Source organism: Coffea arabica, chromosome 6c (genome assembly GCF_036785885.1).
Source record: "Coffea arabica cultivar ET-39 chromosome 6c, Coffea Arabica ET-39 HiFi, whole genome shotgun sequence".
NCBI lineage: Eukaryota > Viridiplantae > Streptophyta > Magnoliopsida > Gentianales > Rubiaceae > Coffea > Coffea arabica.
In genome coordinates, this window is record NC_092320.1 from 5,331,616 (window position 1) to 5,346,154 (window position 14,539).

The 14,539-nt window shown below is 38.4% G+C and overlaps 1 protein-coding gene across 4 annotated transcripts; it reads right to left on the minus strand.

Annotated features, from left to right (window-relative positions):
- Positions 1-3,213: 3,213 nt before the first annotated feature.
- LOC113692876 (uncharacterized) lies at positions 3,214-12,253 on the minus strand. 4 transcript variants are annotated; one of them, XM_072052311.1, is made up of 15 exons: positions 11,767-12,253; positions 11,318-11,444; positions 11,172-11,212; positions 10,545-10,633; positions 9,174-10,156; positions 8,319-8,450; positions 7,557-7,629; positions 7,240-7,279; positions 7,024-7,096; positions 5,842-5,907; positions 5,336-5,413; positions 5,061-5,233; positions 4,545-4,591; positions 3,780-4,032; positions 3,214-3,674 (listed from the first exon to the last, which is right to left on the minus strand). In XM_072052311.1, the coding sequence occupies exons 3-15, from the start codon at positions 11,197-11,199 to the stop codon at positions 3,367-3,369; spliced, it is 2,343 nt and encodes a 780-aa protein (XP_071908412.1). In that variant the 5' UTR covers positions 11,200-11,212; positions 11,318-11,444; positions 11,767-12,253; the 3' UTR covers positions 3,214-3,366. The 4 variants fall into 4 exon arrangements, 3 of the variants coding, with proteins under 3 accessions (XP_071908412.1, XP_027067281.1, XP_071908411.1); XM_027211480.2 differs by having other exon boundaries at positions 10,545-10,638; positions 11,767-12,240; XM_072052310.1 differs by having other exon boundaries at positions 10,545-10,638; positions 11,318-11,557; positions 11,767-12,148.
- Positions 12,254-14,539: the final 2,286 nt, after the last annotated feature.

The window sequence follows — 14,539 nt, forward strand, 5'->3', positions numbered from 1 at the left end:
TCTTCGGTAGTGGTGCCGAGGTTTCTCCTGAAGTCTTTCTCTTCGGTCTCTTGATCACGATCGTCGAGCCGAAGTGATAATGTAAGAAACTTTCGTCACTGCACCAGAAACAAACATTATTATTTAGAATAGCCGAAACAAAGGCCCAGACTATGAAAAAAAATTTACAAGGCTTCTAAAGTCTAGTAGAGAAGAAGGGTGTCTTCTCAGGGTTAATGACAGCTCGACTGATTCCCCCATCCAATAACACCGCCTCAGGATAGTCCCAACTATAGATTCTGAGACCCGACCCCATTATCTTCCAAAAGTTCTCCTCGTCCAGGTTCTTTGGGAAAGGATCACTTTTTGTATTCACGGGTCTCCACCAGAACCCCTAGGGAAAGTCCCTAGCAGTGACGAACATGAAGTCGCATTTCCAGTTCTTTATCGAGAAAGGGCGCCGACAACAAGTTTCGGGATGATGTTATTCTGATTGCAGAAATAGAACCACCCCTTTTCGCTTCCGTGCCTCTTGATGGTGTAATATCGGTGGAAGAGATTAACTGTAGGGTCACCTCTTGTTCTCAGCAGAACATTTCAAACCTCACCAATATTCAGATCGCGTTCGGGATGAGCTGAGTTATCCGAACTGCGAAATACCGAAGTATATCTTGGAAAAACCTCGTGGTTGGCATTTTGAGCCCAGCTTTTAGCTTCTCCGCATAGACGGCTACGAAGCTCATCGTGGGCCTCTCAGCTGTGTGGTTCAGCCCAAGAGTCCCAATGCTGTACCCCTCTCAGAAGGGGTACTTCTGCAATATCCTATTAACCTCCACCATGCCGATTCAGCTTTGGTACAATGGAAGATGGCCGAAGTCAATGTCGAAGAGATTCCCGGGAGCAACTAGCTCTGCCACTCCCTCATCATAAGGGACTTCGACTCCAAATTCGTCGTTGTAGAGGACCTTCAAACTCTCCTCACTCGCCTTGGGAGACTCCCTCACTTGGTAGTTCTCGGCGGATTCTTTCCCTGAGCTGGATATTTCTCCCTTGGAACGGGACGAAGTGCACTCCTCCGGTGGGTCGAGCCTAGGGGTGGATAAGGGTTGAGTACCCGTTCCATTTACCATTTGACTTATCTGACCCGCACCTTGCGGGTCAGCCTTTTTCTAATCCTTACCCGCTGAGATAGGGTCGGATCAGCGGATACCCGACTCGCCTCGTTTATTATTTAATTTTTTTTAAAAAATGATTTATACTAATTCAATTTTATATTTTACACATTCATCTAAGATTTCATAATTTTTTTTTTTAAAAAAAAGATTTTCCACCAAGAAACAAGCATATGAAGAGAATATAAGATAAAGGAAAAAATTAAAAGAATTCAAAATCAATAAAAGTTTGAAATAAGTAGCACAATTTTTAATATATATGTTCCACATTAATTAAACTTTTTTATATAAAATATAAGATCATGACCTTTACAAATGAATCTTGTAAATAAAATATAGTCTTTCATATTTGTAATGCAATTTGTTCAATAAAATTATTTATTTAGTTCTAACTTATTATTTTATAATGTGTGTATAAATATAAAATAAAAATAAAAATAAAAAATATATATGCGGGACAGATTGGGTACCCGTGAGTTTTTAATTATGTGATCCTAACCCACCCCGCATCTTAGCGGATACCCGACTCTCTTTTGATCCGATCAAATAATAAAATCGGATATCCTAATTTTCGGATCGGATCGGATCGGATATGACGGATTTTCAGGTTAGCAGATAATTTTGCTCACCCCTAGTTGGGCCCTTCTCGGCTTGATTGCTCGATTTTACGGTCTCCTTGTGCATCTTAACCACTTTAGTCATAGTGAAGATAAGATGAAGAGTAAGCGTACTTACTGTTGGTTAGGAAAATGTGGTTGAACGAGAAGGGAGATCTCGGCTATCTCACAGTGCCTCGACTAAACAAACTAATCTCGGCAATGCTCTCGAGTTTGCAAGAGTTTGGCTGCAAAGAAGGAAAATGATGAAAAATAATGCGGTGAAAAGGACCCCCTATTTATAGAGGTTGGAGGGAACGCGAAGAGGCGGCAACATTAAATTTCAAAAAGACGTCTCTCTCTTTCTCCTCATTAATGGTTTGTCCCTTCCACTGACATGTTCCCTGCATGTAACCTCCCATTACTCCACGTCGCCTCAGTTACCCGTAATCGCCTTGTCTACCACGTCCCCTCAACTGACTTGCCCACATGTCACGTCCCGCCATTATCCGGAACAAGTTCAGATCCCAGAATCTGAACGATCTCAGTACCCAGAAGCCTCGGAACCTCTCGGGTCTCTACGCTCCCGAGACTTGGGGGGTTTAGTGAGGATGGTCACCTCGGATAGCTTCAAGCCGGGGTTATATCACCTCGTCCGTCACACAGACCGAGGAGATGTCCTTTGGCCATGACTCCCGTCTCCGACCTCAGCCTCGTTTCAGGTCTACATCCCGGGCGACCTTCATGTTTTAGACATTCGTCTCGGCTGCATGCGGATGATGTCAACCTACCTGATAGCCCACTAAAAGTCATTGCTTTATCTGAAAAGCTACTGTTGCTCTTAATGGCGGCCACACAGCGCAGCCTGTTAGGAGGTCCAGACTGCTATTGTGTTAGGGACAGACCTCTAGGCACAGAACAGAGCCGTAACCGTTAGGATGTGAGACCCGCTAGCATGAACCCATCATCCTATCTTGTCCACTTCCACTCTATAAATATCTCCTGTTTACTCCTTACAAGTAAGACTACTGTTGCGCTCATACTGTTCATTACTCTTTATTCTCTCTCTATATTAACTTGATCGTCGGAGTGATCCGAGGGGACAAAACCCTGCTTTTCACTTCGGAATACTAAATTTCACGTCAACAAGAGAGGGAGTTGGATTAGATCAATTCGGCTATTTAACCAGAAATCACCTCTTCACATTACAAAATCAATGTGCCACTGACTATCATAATTTACTCTTTCATCAACAAAACTGTAACTACGGTTTTACTTTATAGTAATTTACCCTTCTTTTCATTATTTATTATAAGAACACGTTGTTGTAGCGGGTTTGTTTTGGGCAGCCGAAGATGGGGAAGAAACGAACAGCCAGTCTGGTCGCGGTGGTCTTTAAATAATGACATCGGACGATTTTATCCGAAATATTTCCCATCAGTTACTCAGGCATAATATGGATTAAATTGCACATAAAGATTTACACTTGCATAATAAAGTCTGAAGACGGAGCCAAATATTTCTGCAGAATACAACCGTGTGTATATATATTAAAGTCGCGCACAGGCGGAAACTCGTAATGCAGCCTCCAAAGTCTTGTTTGGACAAAAGATTATTATTCACTCACCGCACATGTCAATTTCCTGAAAGCGTACAACTCCAGCAGCACCTCCATAGCAGAGCCAATTTTCACTTCCTTTATTTGTATTCCATCTCACTCTATGCATAGCTACTGTCTTAGACGGGAACACTTCAACTTCTTCCACCTCCCCACGCATAATATCTGGATTGTCTTCTCCAACCATGATAGGTCGTTGATCAGCTTCTGAGTTGCTGCTTGTTTTCACTTTGCCTGCCTCTCTGGTCTCGGTCACCGCCATGCAATCAGGTCCGAATTCCGAATCCAGATCACCCCTCTTACACAAAGCTGCGTATACATTTAAAGTCAGAAACACTCGATAAACATCTACTATGAAATGTTTTCGGCTACCCCTTAAATTTCAGAAAATAGCCATGTAATACGGAGTAATACCTTTATGCTTTTCTTCTGATCGAACTTTTACAACCTTCTGTTTTGCTCTCTTCTCTTGATTAGAGACAGATATGTATCCACGCACAGTTCTTGGGGCTTCACCCCACTCACGTAGTGACTTCCTCATTGGAAATGGAGTATTAGGCAAGGAAGTGAACATTGTGAGTGTTGAGTTTTCCTCAGTTAATGCTCCGCAAAGAAAATGTGGTGCTCGATTACGCAGAGGATCCTTTTCCACTGCTCTGGTAGTCAGCTGATCACCGGGGAAACACCAAATTTTAAGCACAGAAAAATTTGGGGTACGTGTGCTGGAAGTGTACAATTGTTCAGAGAGAAAATCAGAAACACACACGGTACTGCAAGTCTGCTAAGTTGTGCAGATTCAATAGCTAATGGATAGCTCAATCCATACATGCTAAGCGTGCTTAGGCAGTCCTCAAATCTGTTATATTTTTTAAGTGAGACCAAGTTGCTCATGTTTTAGGCTAATTGGTCGATTTATTAATCAAAATTCTCAGACTTATCAACTCTTATAGTATGCCTGAAAATCTCACTCACAAATCAAAGCAATATTATCTTCTACCTCCTCTCAAGAGGTAGATCAGATTACACCATTAAGGTCACAAGTCATAGCCACTATATGCTTACTAACGTAAAAGCGTGATTCACATCAAACATATTAAGTTCAATAAATTCCTTCAGGTCAAACCAATGTAACAGAAGTGTTAAATTGAATTGAGACCAAAATGATCAGCCAATACAGACCTGGAACCTAAGAGCAGTACCATCTGCACCACAATATGCAACCATGCCTAATATAGCAGAAGAGGATAGATGTATCATGCCATCAGCAATACAATAAACCATAATAAAAGATGTTAAGGAAAGATAGGAAGTAAGATAACAGTCTAGTACAGAGAATAATCATCCAATTCTGGTGGAATATTATATAAACAGAAAGTGTGGCCTTTTACATTAGTTCAACGGTAACTTATTTTTTAACTGAAAAATTTCAAAACGATGACATCCATCCCAACACATTTATGTCTTGAAATGTAAAAGCAGGCATCCCAAGCCCTGCCACCACCCCCAAAAAAGCCACCAAAATTGGTACGCATTGCATAGCCTATGGCAATACACCAAGAATGAAGGGAAGCATGTTCAATTTAAGTTTCACCACTTTAAGCAGTAGAAGGGTATTCTCACATAGTCCATGGATGAATATGCCCAAATATGTGGTTCAATCAACTGAAATAAAAAACTTAAGACATAATTTAGAACCTGTCAACCGGGATGTGTGAACGCTCCAAATCTGAAATGGAGAGCATAAGTAGCTGTGAAACCCCTTTTGTTGTGCACCTTCAAAAGGTTTTCCAGTAACAGGGGCATCGTTTGCAGCCTTCAACAGACTGAGAATCCTTAGCGCTCCATCATCAAAGGATACAATAATACATCTGAAGCAAAGTAGTCATTCATTTAATAAGAAAACAAAATGATATTATAGTTAAAAGAAATTTAATTTATCTTCTTCTCCATTAAAACAATCAAACTCAAACCTTGGATCTGGTAGCCAGTCCAAACTATATATAACCCTTTGAAAAGGATAAAAATCCCACAAGGGACGGAATGGATCACTGCAAAAGAAAAAGTATATAAGCAATAAACTCAATCCATAAAAGATGCATCTATATCAACTCCACTTGCAATGCAGAAAATCTCCCAATTTGACAAATATGGCTATTAAGAAGATAGAGCATGCTATATATGACCAGCATTCTGGGCACCATATACATCACGACAACATTTGGATAGTTCATGTGAAAATTAACATGCAAAAGCTCAAAATGAAAGCATAAGAAGACATAAATCATATGCAGCAGGAATTTAAGAATGTCTTAAAATTTCTACACCAATATTATTCCAACGCCAACAATGGACTGCACAACTAAATTCACCAAAATGTTTGCACTCACAAAGTTAAACCTTCAAAATACAACTACTTAACCTATTTATACAGAGCATGACAAAAGATCTTAGAGCAATAGCAGGAAATTATGTTTACCGTAGGTCCCAAAACTTCAAGCCTCTGTGACCAGCAGTTACAATAATATTTGCACTCTCAGAATAGCTGCAAAAGCATACTCAAATAGCCCAGTAAGTATGAAAGCATATCTTAATGGGGAATGAAGGTGGAAAAAAAAGGGGCCATCAAGAGCTTGATCTGCATGTCATGACATGGGGGAGCCAAACAGGGTTGAGAGACAATACATAGTAAAATCAAAATTATGAACCATCTTTACATGCAAGGACTTCAGTGGATTAATTATAGCGTCAAGATTGTTAGCATTTGGAAAGGTGTGAAGCCTCCTCAAATGAGGCATGTTTTTCAAGAGTCTATGTTGTGTTTCAACCAATGTCTGAATGTCATCACTGTGAATCTCCATATCAGTTGTTTCCAACCCAATTCGATAGCTTATAACCTTGACAATTAGGTATGCGGATGTGTTAGATCAACAACAAAAGAGCACAGGAGATTATAATTATCATTTTCTGCAGCTTCTTAAGATGCACACCTTAAAAGCATCCCTCAAAGTTGTTTCAGCAAGCTGACAAAGCAACTTCATTTTTCTTTCGATGCAAACAAATTTGGACAGCATAGTGACTAATAACATCTCAAGAAGGTACAACCAAGATGATCCGCAGTCACTAATCTTGATTGTACTTATCCAAGATCATTTCAGATATGTCAAGTGGGGACGTGGGGTAAAATCATTTTGAGAAATCAATGCAAGAAAAGGAAATCATACAATCATATTTACCAAAACAAGTTAAAATTAAAATTAAAATGTCTAGAAGTAGACATGATTTGCACTTTTGAGAAATCATTTTGAGACTTATTCTGCCCATCAATTCTATTATCATCAGATTTGATTACTGACCTTTCTAAGAAACTAATCACATACTTCAGCAAGAGAGTGCTGTATTATCTTACTTTTGGAGTTTAAATTTCCAAAATCTGCAAACACAAAGTAAACAGGCTGCATCACTTTGATCTTTCGGTGAAACCTAGTTTTTGAAGCCAAGGGGGTGGATTGATCCACCAACCTGGGGATCAAAGAATGACAGAGAAATGCAGCAACAAATTCGTACAAAAGAATCTATACATATTAAGGAACTCATAACCCAGTGAAACCAGTTTATTATTATTATTATTTTAAAAGAAGGTAAATCCAGCATTACCAACCTGCTAACTGGTACCCAAGTAAGTGCTCTAATAGTAACTGTGTCAGCACTGAAGCAAAGCAAAGGCCTTGTCTCTAAATTATGCATAAAAAAGGTCACATTAGGATTCAATAGTTTGGAACGTCCACCATTTGCCAAAGGCAAAATCACCTTTCATAACCTGATATATCAGCAAAAGATGAAGCAAAAAGTAAAAGTAATCATGCAAAGATAATACCTTGTAATGAACCAGTAGCACAGAATTTCCACAAGGCAACCTGAAACAGCCAAATTCTTAGTACCACTTAACATAAGAATAATGGAATTGCCCCAAAAACAGATGATAAAGGAGTAATTAGAATATGAAATGCAAAATCACATTATACAATCATCTGCAACAATTGTTTTATTTTTCTCCCATGTCATAGCCGACCTTTTTGGGAGGGTTTTTTGTGGGGATTGACAAGGGGGTGGGGTTGCATAGCATACTGGATTTTAAATCTTTGAGCGAAGACCAAAATGACAAACAGTAGAAGTAGCAAATAAAACATGTACCACTCCATCGTGACATCCAGCCAGAATCATATCATGTGGAGAGGATGCCGACCACTCTAGCGTCAAGGGAATACTGTTCAATGGTTGCAGTAAATGAATTAAACCTAATAAAAGTGCACGACTGAGCATTGTCTACTGAGTCAGACAATGATGTCAACATCTGTTACATCCCCAATGAAAACATGGCAAGCCAAATCGCATAACAAATCCCTAATAAAGTCCATGCCAATTCAGGCTTCTAAAAGCGCAAGGCCCATCTTTTAGCAAGAACAAACATCCAAAAGCTCAAACTTCACTAGCTTAAAAAGCTACACTGTTTGAAGATGTAATATGGTTTTCAAGTCAACCTTCACCAGCTTAAAAGCTATGCTGTTTGAAGATGTATTATGGTTTTGCAACTAGATAAGATCTTTTGGATCAAAACCTTGGCACAGGGAACAACAAAAGGGAAAAGAAACACAAGGAGGGAGATCGAGTCGTCAAATAACTTTTTTCTGGACAAATGTAAGTTAGTATCTATTTCAAGTCAATCATTAAAATCTTCATTGGAATCTTCCTTGGAAGTATTTCAAGAATTACTTGTTGATAGAGGCTCAAAATAAAAGAGTGTTTATTGCTCAAGTAAAATCTTAGGAATCAATTACCATTTTAGTGAGACCTTTAACTGGTTGTCTACACAACAAGGACAGGGAGAGTAGAATAGTTCTTTCATTTGCAGGTGTAATAATGTTATAAAACTAAGAAGAATAAATGGCAAGCTACCTTTGCCTACCGCCACGCTTTATTGTTGGACACCTGAATACTGGTCTCAATCTTATGAAGCGAGGATCAGTACCTTCCTTTTGAGAAGCTGAGTATATAACTTTCATGGTACGAGGAAAAGGAACCTCCCAGCTGTATATAATAATTAGGTCCATGACAAATAGTCAGAATAGCATCTCTATTTACAGTACAACACACAATAAAAGATGCTAGCAGGTGCCACAAAGTAATTACAAGAATTTGACATAAAGAACACCTATTTTCCCCACCCCCCAAAAAAAAAAGAAGAAAAAGAAAAAGGAAACCAGTATCCATGAGTCAGTATACAATTTTCCCAAGGCACTGATGGTCCAGTTGCTAAAATATCAGTGTAGCAGTAGGACATCTACAGGGGATATTTCCCTTTCTGGAAGAAAGAAAAATGACAATATGCTTGACAATGCTTGTGTCTGGATACTGTTTCTTTTTCATTTTTGTTATCCTAGAGGGGTACATTCATTTAAATTCTCCCCTTCCTACATATAAGTTCTTATCTTCAGGAAACTATGCATCACAAGATTAGACTTAGTTTCCAAAAGAAGCATGCAAGACTGACAAAAAGCTCATTACTTTGATCGCACATATAAAGCTTCATAGCATCCATGCATACAGCAGAGTCTCATGCTCATTCTTATGTTCTTAAGAGCAGATAATCAAACAAGCTAAAAGAAAAAAGAAAAACAAATTAAGTCAAGTATAACTGCACCAATAAGAAATGTGTAAAGTTTAGATGTCAACCAATAAGCCAAGCATGCAAAAATAAAAAATGTGTAAAGTTTAGATGTCAAGCAATATGATTTAATAAACAATTCTTACACTTCAAGAGCACCATCTCCGAGCAAGACAGCAAGATAACCCATTCTTTGTTTGTCAGAAACATCACATGGACGCCATTTTGCATCCCAGGCAACTTCTCCATTGTGAGCCAAACAAAATACCATTCTAGGCAAGGCAACATCATTGGGAATAGAGCAGTTAGCTGAGCCAAAATCACATGTGATCATGTTAAGTGCTAAGTTTTCTTCTGTTGGAGGATTTGCGAGGGACAGTTCAGCTTCTTGTGCATCTTTGGAAACCTGAACCCTTGTGCTCCCCTTATCCTTCAATCTTATGCGTTTTGAAGGGACAATCACTGACTTGGATTTCATGGTAGATACTTCTAGCACAAGTTGGGAGTTCTCCTCAAGGACATGATTACACGTATTTCCAGAAACCAAATCTCCAGTAAGCAATGTGGATGAACATTTGGTAGCAGGAGTTTGCACTACTTCGCTATTGTTTACAGCTTTTTTTGGTCGTCTGCCACGTGGCTTCATCTGTTTAGGCAACTTGGTCTTAACATTTTCATGATCAGAAGTATCAACCAAAGCCACATCTCTAGAAACTACTGCTGATGAATCTTGAAGGTATTGTACAGCAGAAGTTTGAACTTTTTCGCTATGAGGATTTGTATTATTTGAAGATCCATTTGTAGGTTGGTTTCTTGGTTTCCCTCGCCGCCTCTGCTGTTTACATGATTCAGTTGTAACTGTTTCACTATGAGAATTTGTATTATTTGAAGATCCATTTACAGTTTGTTTTCTTGGTCTCCCCCGTGGTCTCCGCCGTTCAGATGATTCAGTTATAACTGTTTCACTATTCCTTGAAGTTCTTTTCCGTTTTTTTTTATCCTGAGATTGCATGTCCTTTTTCATGTTTGTACCCAGTACACACCATATCTGGACAAATCCCCTGCCCCTAAGGGGTGCACCAATCTTGTGGTATGAAGATTCAGGAGGATGAGCAGCAACAGCAATGAACTGTAATTAAAGGGAAAAAAAAGACGGGGATTTATCAAACATTCTTATCTAAATTATTGCAAGGGCAGTCTGTTAAGGCTTAGGACCATAATCAGACATTTGACACAGTCATACTCTTCCAATTTTTGTCAACATGAGATCCCAAACCCAAACCACAATTCAACCATTAATGCATGAATATCAAACCATAGAATTTCTGTTCAATTAAGATTTAACACCAATCTAAAATAGTAGAGGTTTATTAAAATACCCATTAGATATTTTCTAAAATTCCAATTAAGAACCTCTCTGAAAGTTTCCCATATACAGATTTCCATTTAAAATCCAGTGAAGGAGGAAATCAAGAAGACATGGAAGCAAACCAAGAGAAAGCATCAGACAGAATTACCTCACTCTTAATACTTGAGTCGGAATATGAATGGACTCTTGGACACCAGTCCAATGCCCAAACTGAACCTCCAACATACATTACAAAATCTTTGCTGCAAAATATCAAATTAGAAGCTCTCCAAAAGGTAGTAACACAAAATCAGACAAAGAGCACTAAAAATCCTTGGCAATACTTCTTAGTTGGATCCCTTATAGGAAATCCACAGGATGAAGAGACTCAATAAATTTACAATGTAATATATCATCAAAGGTGGCAAAAAGCATTATGCAGACAAAAGGAAAGATTTGCAAAAGACCAACTGAAACACTCTGCACAACAAAAATGTCAATAAGCCAAACCACGAACATATTTAAACCATTAAACTATATATATTGCAGAAGAAAATTAGAAAAATGGTATACATTCAAACAGATTGAGAATACATAATAACTGCCATAATTTGGCTTGTTATCAACTGATTTGAATTGTGGATTTACTCATGTTTACCCCCTACTTCTGGTACCCATCCATGTTTAATCTCATATTGGTACCTAGAGAGTAGGTAGGAAGACAAAGATCTAAGCAGATAAGTGGTAAAATAAAGCATAAAAATGAATTAAACATCATTGTCAAATAAGTAGCCACCTGAGTTCTGAAGAAGTTGCATCCCCATTTTGTATATCTTTCTGCAGCATCAAGAAAGTCCAGTGTTATATCATTCACATTTTAAAAAAAATAAATGCTGAAAAAAAAAAGCAGACATTCAAACGAGTACATATAATGTCGCGTACCTTTGGAACAGTAGCTGATGAAAACTGCGGTAAACGTATTTCACCCATGAAATCTCTCCCCTCCTTGCTCTGATTTTGACAAGAAAACCTTAAATTCCTCGATGGGTAATTAAATTCCCTCCATTCTCTGCAAGCACGGATTCATCATAATCCCTTCTTAAAGAAAACCCAAACTTAGCAACTAAAACTCAACGGCTTAGGGAACATAGCCTGGAAACCACACTTCATCAAAACAGCATGCTTCTCCACCCAAACATAACAAAATATAAACTCCAGTCAATTCAATTATGTCTTGCTAAACAGCACGTTTCAGCTTACTTCTATCCGATAAATGTATCTCGGTATCAATTTAACGGTAAGGAAGCATGATTCTTGTTATCAGGTCCATAAATAACTAAAAGAAACCACAATAAATTTTTTAAATGAATCTAACATTCGAAAAAACTAACCTTAAGAATGTGATGGAAGATGACAAGCGTTGAATTTCAGCAGGATCAAAATCGTCCATATCCGTCTCTCCACAAAGCTTGGAGATATTATCCACTGCTTTGAAGTGATTCTCGACGGAATCATCGAATAAGGAAACAGTAATTCCATGCGGAAACTCACTCTTATCGCCGCCGGTATTCTCCTTGCGGACCGAAAAACCCTCGTCTTCGCCATCGACAGCGGCCTCCTTATTCACCTTCGCTTTCCTTTTCGGCTTCAGTTTCTTCATCCGGTTATACGCTTCTGCGATTGGAATGTCCATGTCGATGTCGGTTGGCGCTTCTTCTCCAGTTCCCTCCATTTTTCTTTTTCTCTTTTTCCCTTTTCTTTTTTGGCTTGTTCAATCAAAGGGAAAAACACTACCGCCAGGGCAGGCGTTTATCAGTGGCGCGTGAGTGTAGGAGAGGGGATTCGAACCCGCGTTTCGAGAATGAGATAGTTTTGGGCCTTTTAAAAGTTTATCGATCAATGTTATTTATGTGCAGTGTGGGCAGACAAGCAAGACTCCAAAGCCCAATTTAACGTTGGTGGATATCCATTGCAGCCCATCTCATCTGACATCGATTTCTATTTTCGAAGAAACTACACAACAAACTGCTAGGTAAAATAAAAAAAAAAGGGAATTTCCAAATTTATGGGAACATTACAACGATCTCTTCCAAGTTTTTCATAATAAGATCCTACCTGGTTATGATTACATACTGTTATTTGAGGATATAATTTAAGCAAATAGAAAAATCAACATAACCATTGGGATAAGCCCAATGACTAGATGAAAGCTGATGGCTCTAATTGGATTAGTTGTTTTTAGAGATGTTTTTGAAATATTTTATTATATTAGTGTATATGAAAAACCTTTATATTGTAGATGTTTTTAAGGGTGTTTTTTGGTATGTATTTTGAAGTATTCTTAGGATTTAAAAATTTTTGGAGTATTTTTTAAAATTGATACCACCACCCTCTCCCTCCTCTCTCCTTTCCCTCCCTTATCCTCTCGTCTCTCTTACTTCAAATCGACGCAACCAAATGTTTTCCATTTTTGTTATGGGTATATGATAGTCATTCGCCAATGGAATTTTTTGAACCTGACTTAGGTTGCTCCTAAGATCTGTGCCCAGGGATGGCAATGGGGGCGGGGTGACTGCGGGGGGCTAATTGGGAGAGGGTTGGGGCGAGGGGTGGGGTGGGGGGGAGAAATTTTCCCCCTCGCTAAGAAACGGGGTGGGGGAGTGTACCCTCGCCTCGCCACCCGCTTTAAAAAAATAAATATATAAAATATATATGTATATAATTATATATATAATATATAATTTAATTAGTTACAAACTTATGATAATGATATTATTAGTTATATATATTATATGATATCTATTAGTATATATAATATAATTGATATTATTAATTATACTAATAATTATATATGTTTACTAATACAAATTATTAATTGGTTATACTAAATTTACTAATACATTTATATTAAATCTCTAATTACACTTAATACAATAACATTCCTAAAAAAAACACAAGTACAATAATGAATTAGTGATTGTATTTGTATCAAAAGTGAAAACTTGACTACTTTAATTATATTTATTTCATCATGTTGGATTGTATTCAAATAATTTTTGTTTGATTGTTTTTATAAGTTTCAATTGTAAAATTATAATGAATAATAATTTGATGATGTGTTGATATTTTAGTACTTGATTATTTGTTAAAATTTAACCATAATAAAATTATATAATAAATTTTTATTAGTCTGCGCGGGGGTTTCCGCGGAGGAAGTGGGGCGGGGGGCACCCGCAGAAAAAGTGGAGATTGGAAGGGGGGGAGCGGGGGACAGAGCAGGGGCGAAGAGAGTTCGTAGGCAGCGAGGCGGGGGATAGGGAGGGGTCCTCCGCCCTAACCCCGCCCCGTTGTCATCCCGTCCCTGTTTGTACCCATCGCTCAGGTGTTACAATCTCTAGCTCCACATATTTTTCGTGGCCCCTCCCACGATTGCTACTTTGAAGTTGTTGCCAAGCTGTTCAGTCAATTCTCAAATATGTAGCCCCAGCCGGACTTTGCTGTGGGATTGCAGCTACGAGTCTCCATGCCGGCCCCCCCACGCAATTTATTTTGCCATTTATGAAACTTGCAAGAAAGCTTTGTCCCATGGGAAAGGAAAACAATCCCCCAACCCACACGGCCTCGGGGTTTGGGGGGGGGGAGTGGGCGGTGGTGTTAAGTAGAAGGAGAAAATGTGGTAGAATTTTTTTTTTTTTTTGTATATATTTGTGAGTTATTTTTTAAAATATTGTATGGGTTGTGTTTTTGGAGTTATTTTTGTTTGTTTATTACTGTAGTAGTATTGCATTTGAAAAATTAATTTATGAAAAACAGGAAAATCCAAAAAGAACGGATATAATTCAAGCAAATAAAAAAAAAAATAACATCGCCGCTAGGATAAGTCAGAGTGATCAGGTGAAAGCTGTTAGAGTTTTCCTCGCTGCTTAGATGAGGAAATCTTTTTTGTTTTTGATAAACAATTTGGAGGATTTCAGTTTATGATGAATCTGTGGTTACAGCATCAATGACATTCTTGGGGAAGTCAATAAACCAGACTCTAACCCCATTAAAAGATAGAGACATTTTTTACAGAATGTGGACAGGAACATTAGTGGTCCTCCTCAGTCCTCACATGACTAATTTTGACGTACTCAAAACTAGCCAACATTGACCTCATGCCATGCA